General features: G+C 40.6%; 1 protein-coding gene across 4 annotated transcripts in view; it reads right to left on the bottom strand.

Annotated features, from left to right (window-relative positions):
• The window catches only part of ZNF385D (zinc finger protein 385D), a 653,382-nt gene extending 647,202 nt beyond the window's left edge, over window positions 1-6,180 (bottom strand). For 2 of the 4 annotated variants that reach the window (XM_075922065.1, XM_075922066.1), the window contains exon 1: window positions 5,908-6,180. In XM_075922065.1, coding sequence (XP_075778180.1) covers window positions 5,908-5,974 — 67 coding nt within the window. In that variant the 5' untranslated portion in view covers window positions 5,975-6,180. The remainder of the gene's footprint in view (window positions 1-5,907) is intronic. The other 2 variants (XM_014579132.3, XM_006134329.4) reach the window with 2 other exon arrangements.
• Between the last annotated feature and the right edge of the window lie 9,735 nt (window positions 6,181-15,915).

Genomic DNA, 15,915 nt, shown 5'->3' with positions numbered 1-15,915 from the left:
AAGGAGGTAACCTAGTGACAGATGTTGTGGGGAAAGATGAAGTACTCAATGCTTTCTTTGCCTCTGTATTCACGGACAAGGTGGGCTCCCGGACTAATGCGCTAAGTGACACAAGATAGGATGAAGATGGACAGCCCTTGGTGGGTAAAGAACAGGTTAGGAACTATTTAGAAAAGCTAAACGTACACAAATCCATGGGTCTAGACTTAATGCATCCGAGGGTACTGAGAGAGTTGGCAAATGTCATTGAGGAGCCTTTGGCCATTATCTTTGAAAAGTTATGGAGATTGGGAGAAATCCCGGATGATTGGAAAAAGGCAAATGTAGTGCCCATCTTCAAAAAAGGGAAGAAGGACGATCCAGGGAACTATAGGCCGGTCAGTCTTACCTCAGTTCCTGGACAAATCATGGAAGGGATCCTTAAGGAATCCATTTTGAGGCACTTGGAAGAGAGGAAAGTGATTAGGAATAGTCAGCATGGATTCACAAAGGGAAAGTCGTGCCTGACCAATCTGATTAGCTTCTATGATGAGGAAACTGGCTCTGTGGACATGGGAAAGTCAGTAGATGTGATATACCTTGACTTTAGCAAGGCTTTTGATACGGTCTCCCACAATATTCTAGCAAGTTAAGGGAATGTGGATTGGATAAATGGACCGTAAGATGGATAGAAAGGTGGCTAGAAGGCCGGGCCCAGCGGGTAGTGATCAACGACTCGATGTCAGGATGGCGGTCGGTTTCTAGCGGAGTGCCTCAAGGTTTAGTTCTAGGGCCGGTTTTGTTCAAAATCTTTAGTAATGACCTAGATGAGGGGATGGATTGCACCTTCAGCAAGTTTGCGGATGACACTAAGCTAGGGGGAGAGGTAGATACGCTTGAGGGCAGAGATAGGGTCCAGAGTGACTTAGACAAATTGGAGGATTGGGCCACAAGAAATCTGATGAGGTTCAACAAGGACAAGTGCAGAGTCCTGCACTTGGGACGGAAGAATCTCAAGCATTGTTACAAGCTGGGGACCAACCACTTAAGTAGTAGTTCTGCAGAAAAGGACCTGGGGGTTACAGTGGATGAGAAGATGGATATGAGTCAACAGTGTGCCCTTGTAGCCAAGAAGGCTAATGGCATATTAGCTTGCATTAAGAGGAGCATTGTCAGCAGATCCAGAGATGTTATTATTCCCCTTTATTCGGCTCTGGTGAGGCCACATCTGGAGTATTGTGTCCAGTTCTGTGCCCCCCACTACAAAGAGGATGTGGACGTATTGGAGGGGGTCCAGCGGAGGGCAACCAAAATGATTAGGGGGCTGGAGGATATGACTTATGAGGAAAGGGTAAGGGAGTTGGGTCTGTTTAGTCTGAAAAGCGAAGAGTGAAGGGGGATTTGATAGCAGCCTTCAACTTCCTGAAGGGAGCTTCCCAAGAGGATGGAGAGAGGCTCTTCTCAGTAGTGACAGATGTTTGAACAAGGAGCAATCGTCTCAAGTTGTGGTGGGAGAGGTCCAGGTTGGATATTAGGAAAAACTATTTCACTAGGAGGGTGGTGAAGCACTGGAATGGGTTACCTGGGGAAGTAGTGGAGTCTCCATCCCTAGAGGTGTTTAAGTCTCGGCTAGACAAAGCCCTGGCTGGGTTGATTTAGTTGGGATTGGTCCTGCCTAGAGCAGGAGTCTGGACTTGATGACCTTCTGAGGTCTCTTCCAGCTCTATGGTTTTATGATTCTATGATTCAGTTCTCTGAGCAATGTTGAGCCACTCACTTCACAACTGTTGACTTTCCGAAGGTCATGCATTTGAGAAGCTGCCTTCTCCCTGCTTTCAAACCTTTGTACATTTTTTAAATTATCTTTCCTGGGTTTCCAGGTTGGTGAGCAAACTTCTATGACCAAATTGCTTGGGGGATGAAGCAGGAAGAGCCTACAAGGGACCAGCAACATTGAAAGCCAAGGAAATGTGGCAAGCATGCCAGAAGGCCAAGGAGGCCAGAAATTGATCTGGTGCCAAACAGAAGACCCATCACTTTTAGAAAGAGCTACATGCCAGCCTTAACAGAAATCCTACCATCACCCTGTACACCATCATGAATAATTCAAGGAACCTAAGGTTAAGTCTACCCTAGAGAGTTTACTAATGGAGCTGTGCCACTGTAATATCTCTTGTGTAGCTATTCAACACAGATTGGAGAAAGCTCTGTCATTAACATAATTAAACCACCCCCAACGAGTAGTGATAATTATGTTGGCAGGAGAAGCTCTCTTCCTGACATAGCGCTGTGCAGACTAGCACTTACATCAGTAAAACTTACATTGCTTAGGGTGCACACCCCAAGCTATTAAAATTTAGCCAACATAAGTGCTAGTGTAGACATGGTGTGAGTCAGAGCTGTCTTCTATGAACAATGAGGAGGAGGAGTATGGGAGATTGGTGACCACTGGCTCCAGCTGTGCCATGGTCCAGGATCTGTTTTTGACTCCACTGCAATCTAGCCAGTCTCTACAGCTGAGCATGGACAAGGCCCATGCAGAGGAATGAACCTCAGATAAGTATGTAAATAAATTTCCCCATACAAAGGTGGACACCCAACTTAGCAAGGAGACACCTATTGATTTTTTATTATTTGAGTCATACTAAAGATGTAGTGGTATAATGGAGAGATGTAGAGTTGCTCTCTGTTTTACATCGCCCTCTTGAATAAGGCAGGAGTGGGTGATGTAGGGACATGAAGACTTGTTTATGTATAAAGAAATGTTTCTTGAGTCCTCTTGACAGATCTTGATGAAACTTCAATCTTCTCCCAAAGGTTTCTAGGGGTGGCAATCTTAATTATTCCTCCAGATCTTCTAGTGGTGTACATTGGAAAAGATCCACTGTGGTCAAGACAACAAAGACAATTTCCACCAGCTGACTTTGAGGCCCACTGTTTTTGCTTCAAAGCAAAGCAAAAGAACAAAAGGATAAAGCATAATGTTCCAATTTCCTAAGAGGTCTCTTTCCTAATCTGGGATGTGGCTGGTACTTATTTACCATAGGACCTCTAAAAATACCATTTTGATAATTCCATGCATGTACCTACGAGCTAAAAGTCCAAATCTGTTTGCTGCCAAACAAACAAACATACAAACAAACAAACACATTTGCTGGAACAAGCACAGGTTGCAATTTTATTTTAACACATATACACCCATACATATATATACACACATACACATAGATGATATATTTTAAACTAACATTTAAATATATATATTTATAACAATTTACAACATTGCATACTTTATATATGTGTGTGTGTGCACACAGCCTGCTTGTCTTGTCATCCCTGTATACTTTTCACCTACACATATTAAGTAGTCTCATTGTACTAGCAGAGAAATAATCAGTATTCTTAAGAGATGCTAACACTTATCTGAGGATGTCTTACTTAGAAAGTAAAGTGTCTTTTTGAATTTGAAGATTTAAAATTGAAAGAAATGTATTGGAACAACATTCTAAGGTTTTTGTATACACATTTTCTAGTACTCAATGCACCAAATAATTAGCATTAAAGCATACAAATTATCCTAACATTTGTCTTTGCCATTATTTGGGACAGTTAGTAATTTATGCAATGCTTTAAATAAATACAATTGATGCATCTTTCCAATCAAATACAGCAGAAAGAATGACCGCCTTTAAAATAGCACTGAAAATGAAATAAGAAACAAAACAGATGTACTCTACTAAACTGTTTTTTAATATTAAACATTATTTATTGCTATTATTATTTATACAATGCCTTAAGGGAACCCAGTATTTTAAACAACACATTTGTATTAAGAAACTTGAATGATGGACAAATAAACATTACACCTTTTTGTATTTTAGAATACAGAGCAGAAGTTATAAAATACTTATTTAAAATATCTGGTTTATTGTATGATAATTTTAAAGCTGTTTTAATCACGCTAACATACTCTAGTTAAAAAAAACCACTTTGCCATAATGGCACAAGATCAACCACGGGTTCTTAGCCTGTCTAATGACTCACATCACGAAGTTTGTGGGTGCAATTCTGGCTCTACTGAAGTCACTGGCAAAACTCCTATGAATTATTTCAGATTTATATCTATGACTGGATTTAACTCTTAGTGATTGGTGTGGTTCAGATTCCATTCAGGTTCAGGGAAAGCACTCCTTGACTTCAACAGGACCAAGATTTTACTCAGTATGGTTGGCTAGTACATAATATCCATGCTTACTGGCCTTAAAGGGACACTATCAATTTTAAAAAATCACTCCTTTGTCTGAATTTTCCACTACGGCTGTAACAACTAACATTTTAAATTACTGGAACTGAAAGAGATTAACAGTGTTTGATGTATTTATATGGTTACTTTGTGAACTTGATAGCACTTCAGGCACATTTTCCAGAGTTTCTCAAATGTAGTCTTATATACCCTGGCTCCTCTTTCAGTCTGAGAAAAACAGGGCAGAGAGAAAAAATACGAGACTGTAAAACCACTATTATTGGCAGAAGGATTCCAGGGTAGGTATAATACAAGAAACAATTTTTAATTTTCATTTTTAAATGACTAGTAGGTCTCAAATTGGCAGCATCTGTTTAAGTTTCCTAGCAAGCACTGTCTTCTGCAAAACACACTTAATACTGCTAGGTTCTCATTCATTATGACTGTCATTACAAGCTTAGCGATTCTTGCACTGTACTACACAACTCTGAGAGAATATTTAAGGCTGCTTAATGATCTGGTTTGGAATACCACCAAAGTTACTTTTTGGCAAATACATCTGGCAACAAACAGCACAACTTATTATAAAATTTGACATGTTAAGCTGCATCTGCATAATTTAAGAGGTACATTTTTGGCTTTTATAGTTAGATAATGGGGATTTATGTAAACACACTTATCTAATTTAGTCCAAACAGTGGCTTTAAAACCCCACTGACAACAAACCATTACAAGGAATTCTAGGCAGAATTCAAAACTATCAGTTTTGGTCATCAAAGCAGACCACAACAGCCAGGTGTTACAGTAAGGGAATGGTACTTTACAGATTTTTTGTTGGGTAAAGGAATTCACCATTCAATAAATATCAGTTATGAACCTGAACACTTATTTTTGATAGCTCATGTAAAACTGCTCACTGACTGTATTTCCCAAGGCAAGAGTAGCTTTCTGGAGTACTGTTAGCCCTTGAAATATATGGTTCTGCTCTCTTCAGAAAGTAACAACACAAGAAGAATTGTTTAAAAAAATACTTTTCGAGCGTTAAGATCGCGAGCCAATAAGAGTTTGAAGGACTCCTTCAAGATTTCCTGAAGTTTGCTTGTTCTTAAATACCTTTAACGTCCTTTAGAATCTAGTAAAAAAACCGCTATCAAAACAAGATGTCAAAAGACTTGTGAACACTGGGGGTTTTTCCCATCCAGCCTTGGCAAGGAGTAAATAAAACGCACAAGGAGCCGCCTAAAGGAGTTTGATCACGGACCGATCCCCGGACAGCTTGTCCGACAAGGCAAAGATGCTTATACAGACATTACCCCGGATTCTCTGAGCGAGAAAATAAGCAATCAACAACTACAAGTGAATGTGCATGTGCACAGATCACAGCACGGTGACCCTTCCTCCCCCGCGCCCCCGCGCACCAGGCACTTGGCACTTTATTACTACTCACCTAACAGAAGCGGGGCTGCAAATATCTTGGCACCTTTCACCACAGGAAAAAAATAAACAGCACCCGCCGCCGCTGCTGCTGCACTAAGAGGAGACCTGGCACCTCCACCCGCCTCCTCCTCTCGCCACCCTCAGGAAATGCAGAGGATGGGGAGGGTCTCCCCGCCCCCCTCCCCCCAGTCAGGCACACGGACGAGAGCAGGCTGGGGTAGGGCAGGGGCGCCGGGCCCCCCACTTACCGTGCCTGGGCTGCTGGCATTGAGCGGCTGGCAGCTTTGCCCTTCTGCCCCCAGCTGAGCGCTTCATCCTCCGAAGCGGCCGCGCGGGGAGCAGGCGGGACCGGGGCGCGCGGGGCGCAGAGGGACCCGCTTCGGGAGCAGAGATGCGCGGCGAGGGGGAGCTTCAGCGCCGCTGGTGCGGGGCGGTCCCGCCTCCTCTCCGGCCGGGCTGTCAATCAGCGGGGCTGCCGGGCGCGGATTAGCAGCCTCGCCACTTGCCCCCCGCGCGCCGCAGAGACCGGGCTGCACCCCCCGCCCCGCCCGCCACCGTTGTAGCGACCCGCTAGGGTGCCTCCGCTGAGCGAGCCATGGAGCCAGCTAGGCAGCCATGGAGCTGGGGAGGGAGGCGGGAGTCCTGACAGCCAGTGCCAAAGCTCAGCGCCTGCAGCCCTCCTGCCCCCTCTCCGCCAGTGTTGGAGGAGCGGAGTTGAAGCCACAACCAGCCTCCTCTCTCTGTGTTACAGCGCCTGGCAGCAAGTGGGGGGGGGGGTCTCCTACCTGAGTGTAGCCCATGGGTCACTGCCCTCCCCCCGAAATTTCCCCCTTTGGGCATCTGTCCCCACTGTCAGCGCTCACCGTGCCCTGCAGAATGGAGATCCCCTCCCCCATTCTGTATCACCCCTGCTCCCAGGGGTGTGTTCCCACAGACACTGTGCCATCGGCCAGCATCAGCAGAGCAAAACTGAAGCTTATCATCACCCTAAAGGAGGCTCAAGTCACAACTCACCCCCAGGGAAATTTGGGAAGCCTATGGGTGTAAAGGGATGACTGAGGGGCAGTCCCTCTACCTCAAAAGCTTAATTTGTGCCTCAGTTGCCCCTCTACCTCTATTGCTTAGCTAGTGCTTCCTAGGAGCCCAAAACTGGGGCTTTAGCATCCCATGCTTTAGAGCCGTCATAGCACACTAACGTGTAATAGGGATGTTCCACAATATTTTTTAGCAGATTTCAGCTAAGTTCAGCTTTAACAAGAGGAAGTAGTGTATGAGCAGAACAGAAGGATGCAATCAACTGCAGCAGATTTCTGGGCTAAGGACCTTCCACAATTACAGATAACTCTCAACCTAAACCTCCTTCAGATCTATGAAACTCTCCTACATTCCCCCTTGAAGAAAAATACCTTTTACCAACCCCTTTCCATCATCAATACTTGTTCTACATAATTTTCCCCCAGCCACTGTGGCAAGCAACCAAATATGACCACCTCAATATGACAACCATCCCAATAAGATCATTCACTGCTTTGGAATGTTCCCCTAAGAGCCTCCACTTACTTTGACAGTGGCTTTAAACATTTTAAACAGAACAATCATTTTTTCCAAGAGCTGCACGCTGTTAATTCCTGCTTTGATTTCTGAAAGTGTAAAGTTCTCTGGAAATGTTGTTTGTTTAAAGTCTAAAGTGCTGTTTAGTACATCACACACACACACACACGCGTGCGCGCAAGCAATCACATTAGTATATAAGAAAAATACAATTTAAAAATGTGATAAAGTAGTCCTGAACATATTTCGGAATTTTGTATGTCTTTTGCTAGTAACCTGAGTGGTAATGTAACTGTATAGTGTGTAAGTTTTTATGTGTTTACACCTGTGTGCCAAATTTAAGTAGTTACCGAAGCAGCACTAAAAGGGGAGGACGGTCCACAACTGGTATTAAAAATTGCTATGCTTGGAGCAACTACCAGATATTTCTTTCAGCAAGCATTTGGGAAAACTTTTTTACTAATCATGGTGAGTTGTAGGCAGAAGGCACACAGATGTTCCAATTACTTTCATATTTAAAGAAAATTAAATCTGCTTTAAGGATCCAATATAGGTTTATTTTGTTTGGTTTTGGTGACACTTTATTTAAGCTGTTTGTCCCTTACTGCTGTGACTTCATAGAGAAAGATATTAGGGAAACAAAGTTAAAGATAAGGTACATCACTAGCATAACATTTTCATTCTTATAAGATTGTGCTTTTTTAAAAGTACACATTTTGATATTCAATTCAATAACCAAACTGGAAAGGAGAGCATCCCTTTACTATGACTCAGCAGCAATTCTCCAATCTTCTAAAGCTAGTCTTACATGTGATGGTAGAATAGGAAATGAAGGGTATCTCTACAGGAATGTAAGTTGACTTCATCTTCCTGTGCTCACACAGGTGAAAGTCAGATGTTCTAGTCTGTATAAGCTACTGCACAAATCAGACTGTTTTCATTAGCACACAAAATTATTCATGTAAGCACAGAAGAGTGACCTTGACTGAAAGTGTCCATATTTACCTAGTGTGTCCCCTGTGATAATAAAAATAAGAAGTTTGTGCTATCTATTACTGTTATTTGACTTGATGTTGACTACAGCACTATAACGTAAATAATCACTTTCCTGCCTTAATAAATTAATATATAGAAAAATAAAATTCCCCAAAGAGTGACAAATCCAATATTCTTCTATTTCTTCTTATTTCCAATGTTATTAGAAGTGGTAACCCCAGTGGATGAACAGTGTATTATGCTATTATGGGTATACAGTAGGATTTTTATAGTGAATATTAGTTTGTTAAATGTATATTTATTTTTACTATAAACACTTTTCATTATTAAAGGAAGAGAAATAATCCCAAAGAAAATACAACTTTAACAATGGCCTGTTCTTTACTTCAAATGTAAAATTTCACATATGTGAAATTTCAATAGCAATTCTGATGTATGTTAAAAATATATATATGGTATAGTGATCCTTACATCTAAAACAGTGGCTTTATGTGGAGTAAAAATACATATATACTGTAAGTAGCTTAGAAAGGAGTGGAAAGGAAAAACACTGTAGCAGGTTAGGTAGAATTAATATACTGAAATACTTGGAAAGAAAACAAGAAAAGGATAAAGAAAATGGAACAAAAAAGAGATGCATGATGCCAACTGAGATTTCATGTATTTAAATTTGTCTTTCATATTGAGATAAGATATTGTGGATATTTCCATTGTTGAGGGGAAAAGTTTATCGCCCTTTTAAAAAAATGCTTTTGAGTGAATGAAAAGGGCAAGAGCCCTCATTTACCCTAGAATATTTTTGAATTGTGTGGTATATATGAGTTGGAGGGAAATATGATTATCAAAAATGCAGTTTAACAGAAAGTGTGATGGAGAAAAGAAAAACCACTGTGATTATCTGTGACTATACAAATGAGTATTTCATTGATCACACTTTCATTTTTTTGGTGTAGAACTGCATGTGTCTTATCATTTGCTGGTGTATGTGTTTTCCATTTGTTAAATGTTTTTAATTCGATATGTGGATACCCAGATTTCATGAATTCACTTGATTTGTTTTCCCTGCAAAGTGGTATTTAGAAGTAATGTATTTCTACCTGTTTAATATATTCCTGAACATACTAGTGATTAAAACAATAAAAAGTATGTTTTCACATTGCTTATGCTAATTTACATTATTAGGACACCAAATCTATGCTGAATGTTGGATACATTTGCTTTGGGGGGGAGGGTAGTGGGGAGGTTAGTCATGGATTACTATATGAATCTGTGATATCGCTATTTCTTTGTGCTTGGTACAGAGGGTATTTTTTCCTTTGGCAAGGGGAATATGTATTGCCAAGGACTCACAATTCTGCAAATGTGTTTTTCTACTGCTCACAGTTGGGGACATTCTTAAAAGATTAGAAAGATGCCCGGCTAAAATGAACATGCATGGTGGAGTCAGGACATTGCAAGTGGAAGCTTGACTAAACAAACAACCACTGTAATTTAGTAATGAGATGAATAAATTCAAAGAAACAGTGTCATGACTGCAAACCCAGAAAGTTTCATTCCTAAATCACTTACTCCTACATTTTGCTGACTTCCCATAAGTCTTAAAATTTCAACATGTCACTGCTGCCACCAGAAACTAAGGAGGAATAACACCAGCTAATGATATGTTAGATGCTGGAGTAGCAGCACCCTTTGTACAAACTATATCCTTGACTGTCCATACCCCTACCAATCTGTGTACTTTGTTCAGCCCAAATCTGCTTACTACAACATGCATAGCTGAAAAGCTAATGAAGCAATACAATGTCATCACACAGGACAGAATGCAGAGGATTCCTGTATGGGATCTGCAAACCGCAGTTGAGTTCCATGTCAATCTACTATACCATAAAGGGGATATGAGATGTAGGGGGTGAACAAGATGACATGCAGGGATTGACAGTGAATCTGCAATTACAGATTGTGGCCAAATTCCCACATTTTGTTAAAAAGTAAAGTGGATGTAGAGGGTCAGAAAGCCTGTATGCTGCAGTATCAACTATTCAGCATCTTAACTGTCACTCTGCAGGCCAGAATGGGAAAATTTTGTCACCTATAGAACTTGCTTGAAAGCCCATTTATTCAGGCTTTGTGAAAAGGAGAGGATTTCAGTCTTAGCAAGATAATGCTCAGAGCGCTATATTGGCAAATCATAATGGGAGCACTGATAGGAGTCATTGCTGTTTGCGCACAGACACAATCTGAGCATAAGAGACCTATCTAAATCACAATCCCCTCAATCCATTGTCTGATATTAACATGTAACAAAGATATCAGCACATTTTCATCTTTCCTTCCAATACAATGACTACCTAGGAAATTTCTAATCCAAAGTTCCTTTTAACTAGCATTGTTGTTTGACTCAAGATATTTCAGCATATGGCAATTTTCAGCACATTCCCAGGTATTTGAAACGTTTCATGCAAGTACATTTCTAAACTGCTTCACAAAACATTCACAGAGAAGGTGCATGCGTTCATATATGTGCACAACATTTCAGCATTTCTCAAAAAAAAAAAAAAAGAGTACAGAGTGACTAGAACTAAGACTATGTCTAGACTGCAGGCTTCTTTCGGAAGAAGTTTTTCCGGAAGAGATCTTCCGGAAAAACTTCTTCCAAAAGAGAGTGTCCACACTGTCAAAGCTCATCAAAAAAGTGATCTGCTTTTTCGAAAGATGGTGTCCACACTGACTGAACACTATCTCGTACAGGCAGTCCCCAGGTTACATGGATGCGACTTACATCGGATTCCTACTTACAAACGAGGTGAGGCAACCCCACACTAGCTGCTTCCCCCCAGAAGACCAGGGAGACGTGAAGCGAGACCCCCCCACCCCCAGCAGACCAGGGAGACGCGGAGCGGCTTTTCTCAGCAGACACCTCAGCTTGAGAATAAAGGACTGAGGGAAGTGAGGTGTGGGAGAATAAAACTGAGCTCTGGAGAAATGTTTGGCTAGAGTTTCCCCTACAATATGTACCAGTTCCGACTTACATACAAATTCAACTTAAGAACAAACCTACAGTCCCTATCTTGTACGTAACCCGGGGACTGCCTGTATTTAAGATGGGATTACTATGGACGGAGTGGTCACCAGGGCACCTGTGCTTCTTCCTCTTCTTTAGAACAAACTCCCTTTTCCTTGTCCACACATGCCTTTTCCGAAGGAGCTGTTTCAGAAAAAGGCTTCTTCCTCATAGAAAGAGGTTTACCACTGTCAGAAAAAACCCTTTGTTCTTTTGATTCTTTTTCGAAAGAATGAGATTGCAGCGTGGACGTAAGTGAAGTTTTTTCGGAAAAATGGACATTTAAAAAAAACCCTCTGCAGTGTAGGCATATCCCACGGGTGTACAGGAAGTGCATAAAATGTACAAACCAAAATTTGTATGTAGCTTCCATTCATGTCAGGTAAATTTAGATGCCTGAAACTCACAACTACTTTACAACACACACATTTCCATGATGGTGTGCATTATTGCTTAAGTGGTCACATTAGCTGATAAAATACCTCATGTCAGAAGGATGATCTTTACAATGTTCGGCTCTCATGTGGGAAAATGACCCATCGATAGTATGTGTTCCACTTTTGATGTCCTTGTACATATTAAAAATATGTTCCACAACATAAATTGAAAGGTAAAGTACAAGAATTGAAAGGTAAAGTATGAAGGGCTAAATTCAACCTATAATATTCTAGTCAAGGGGTTTTTAAAAAATGCAGGGAAAAAGAAAGAGAAGGCATTCTCTCTTTTTCTCTATTTCTCTTCCCCTAATTAAATATATTTTTCTTTGACACTCTTAATTCCCAAGCAAGCCAATATATCTGTTTAATCCCACTCCTTCATTATTCCTTCTGTTTATTTTAGACATATTTTTATATGATTTGTAATTCTAAGGCCATGTGTATACTATAGAGAAGATCAAAGCTGTCTCAATTTTCCAGGGTTCAAATTAGTGGGTCTAGGGAAGACATGCTAATTTGAACTGAGAGGGCACTCTTGTCAATGCTGGTAGTCCTGCTCCTATGAAGAGTAAGGGAAATTGAAGGGAGAGTATGCTCCCTTTGACTTCCTGCAGTGTGGACAGTGCCAAAATTCTATTTAAGATACTTAGACTCAAGCTACACAATTAACATAGCTGGAGTTGTGTATCTTTATTTGAACTTATCCCCCTAACAGACCTTACCTAGCCTAACAGACTAAATTATTGTGTTGCTTGTCAGTTTGCTTTAGCAGTTGTCTTGATCTCTATAATAAAGATGATTCCTTGTTACTGTTTGGAAATGAATTTATCACCAACAATAAGCTTTCCGTAAGTCATGACAATTTTAGTTCTCAATAAAATTATTTAATCAATGGGATTACATTGGCTCAAACTCAGTCATCATTTCACCCAATGAGTTAGTTATTGCAGGAGGGGAATGAATACCTGAAACGGGATAATTGCACTCCAGAGATGAGTCATGTACCTGAGAAGTGCTAATTATTTTATACCTGTCATCTTTTTTGGGGCTTTGTGAGTCAGGTGCAACTTTAGTTTCTATTCATGTCCCTATAGGAGCCATACTTCCAGATGTTGCAAAGGGTACAAAACATTGACTCTTTTGGCCAGGCATCCTCCAAGTAATGACTTCAACTTTAGTATGTCTTGCCCCTCTAGCATATAGCAGGTGACAATATATTGTATATCACTGCAGCAGCCTTAATGCTACAAGGGGCTCAGAACTCTGATTTATGTCAGCAGAAGCCAAAGTTAAACAAGTGTCCAGTCCTACCTACCACAGGAGTTTTGCTTGAATAAGGACTCCAGGATTGGGCCATGTTGGTCCTGGTTAAAATGCACATTGAAAGTGACTGAAAGCAACAGGCTTACTCAACTGTACATGAGCATGAAAAATTTAATAAAGATATTCAGGTCTGGGTATTATCCGCAACTCCCAGTAGAGCCACATTGCTCAGAATATTTCTGGCCCTTACGCAACGGCAGTCACTTTAGGGTTTTTTTCAGAGAGTGCTTCAGTGTCAACCCATATGTGAGGAGATATTGCAATACAATTTCATGTATGACTCTGAAAGATAGATTGATTACATTTCCTTTGAAGACATCCTCACTGTTTACAAACAAGCATATGGACATGAATTGTCTAGTTTAATCTGTTTGAATCTCTATTCTTCTGATAATTCACCTTACTCTTTAGTAAATGAGCTTACGGAAATATTATTCATATTAGTTTTAAGTACGTTGCCTTAGTGTTAACCAATGCAGGGCAATTTTTTGTAAAATTATCTCTGTTCAGAAATGCTGAAGACTATGGAACCACAAAGTGCCAGATACACCATTTTGAACACCCCTGTTAAAATTAACTGTGCACAAAATCCCTAATTGTTTCTATGTATGCAAATGTTTCCTGTCCAGAAAGTCTGGTAGCCCAGCTCATTCCATGACTATCAAATCCTTTGAAAAAGCATCACATTTTCAGCTGTTCACAGTTCTGCATTCAATACGTATACATAGGAAAATGACTTCTCACAATTAATTGAACATACACTGTTAGTAGGCATTTTAAAACTTCAGAGGGAGTTGACACCCAAAGCAGATGCTCATCAAGGGACTTGGACCCATCCCATGCCTCTTAGGGTAAATCTACACAGCAGTGTTATTTCAGAATAATTCCGAATAATTGACGTTATTCCAAAATAAAAAAGTGCATCTACACAGCAAGCTTTTATTTTGAAATAATGTCGAGCTGGAGGACTTCTTACTCTGATTCATGGTAACCCGCACATCATGAGGAGTAAGGAAAGTTGAAGGAAGAATATTCTTCCTTCAACTACCTGCTGTGTAGACAGCGCCAAAACCCGAATTAAGCTATTTCAACTTCAGCTACATAATTGACGAAGCAGAAGTTGCATAGCTTATTCCAACTTCAGCTCTTCTGTGTAGACATACCCTTAATGTGCTGGATTGACTGAGGAAAAAGTATTTCTTCATGCCATAGGTACTGCAAAAGACATAGGCCTTGAGATTAAAATGGAGACCACACACTCAGAAATGTGGCCCTGGATCTGTTAGCAAAAATAGATGACTTTAAAGAAGAAATATCAATTTAGTAGCCCACTCATCATGGGTATGGCATAATCCAGAGGGCCTAAGCAAAAGTGAAATAAATGTATAAGAGATCTCCACATAGACTGGGGGGAGAGAGGGAATCATCCCCATGATGAGTATATAGCACCAATTTTGACAGTATAAATATCATCCATTGTTCATACACACACACACACACACACACACACACACACACACTTCTTCCTCACCTTCCTTTCACCATGAAACATTCATGAGTTTTGGCTAATGGGTCTGAATTTTTTTAATAAACTAGCCACAGTCCTGATTCTGAGTAGATACACATTGGAGCTGAAGATGGAATTGTCAGCTCAAATATCTACAATAGTGCTGATTGAGCTAAGGCACCCAACATGAAAATGTAGTCATTGCAGCACAATTGGTGGGATAGCCACCCCAAGAACATATCTAGGTCTGAAGACCTTTAGAAGAGATCTTTGAAATCTAAAAAGCTTGTCTCTTTTACCAACAGAAATTGGTCCAATAAAAATATTGTGTCACCCTTTTCGTTCTCAAATAGCCTGGAGCCAACACAGCTACAACACTGCATCCCAAAAATATTAATTTTGGCAGTTCTGCTGCTTTTATGGCCTTTCATGTACCCGGAGGATGGGGGGTGTGGCAAACAGGAGAGAATGAAATATGAACCTTAAGCAATACAGTAGGCAATGTGTATGAATGCTGTGCAAACTCTTCTGTTATACATGCGCACATGCACTGATTATATAGTAGAAGATAGATACTGGCAATGTTCAGAATTATGATACATGTCAGGTCATGTCCTAATTGACTATCACATCTCACAGCTGGCAGAGTCTTAGAATTGTTTGCATGGTAGTGTCTGGAATATTAGAATGCAGTTTATGTCAGCATTTTTGACTGATGTAACTGGGGCAATATTGTGGCTTAATTTATATGATCACATAGGTCCATACTTTCCATACCCTGAATGGTTTAAAGACTCTGAAATATATCAAATGTCTAGACCTAGGTCATTTAGGAACCAGATGGTTTTCTAAGACAGACACGACTCAAATACAGACATGCTCAATGAATAATCACATAGTGTAATTTTAATATCAAAACGTTATAAAAAACTCAGATGCCATACGCATAACATGGAGCTTCCACTAAATTATTTTTATTTGCATATTTTGTTTCTGAAGATTAACATGTTTTCATATTCTGACATATATGAAAGGTACTGTGTACACAAATACACCCTGGCTGTGTCTACACTGGCAAGTTTTTCCGGAAAATCAGCTGCATTTCCGGAAAAACTTGCCAGCTGTCTACACTGGCCACTTGAATTTCCGGAAAAGCACTGACGATCTAATATAAAATCATCAGTGCTTTTCCGGAAAAACTATGCTGCTCCCGTTCGGGCAAAAGTCTTTTTCCAAAAAACTGTTCTGGAAAAGGGCCAGTGTAGACAGCACAGTAGTGTTTTCCGCAAAAAAGTCCCGATCACGAAAATGACGATCGGGGCTTTTTTGCGGAAAAGCACGTCTAGATTGGCCACGGACGCTTTTCCGGAAAAAGTGCTTT

The sequence above is a fragment of the Pelodiscus sinensis genome, chromosome 2 (assembly GCF_049634645.1).
Source record: "Pelodiscus sinensis isolate JC-2024 chromosome 2, ASM4963464v1, whole genome shotgun sequence".
Classification (NCBI taxonomy): Eukaryota; Metazoa; Chordata; order Testudines; family Trionychidae; genus Pelodiscus; species Pelodiscus sinensis.
Note: the sequence above shows the minus strand (reverse complement) of the source record. Positions and strands in the feature narration are given on the sequence as shown.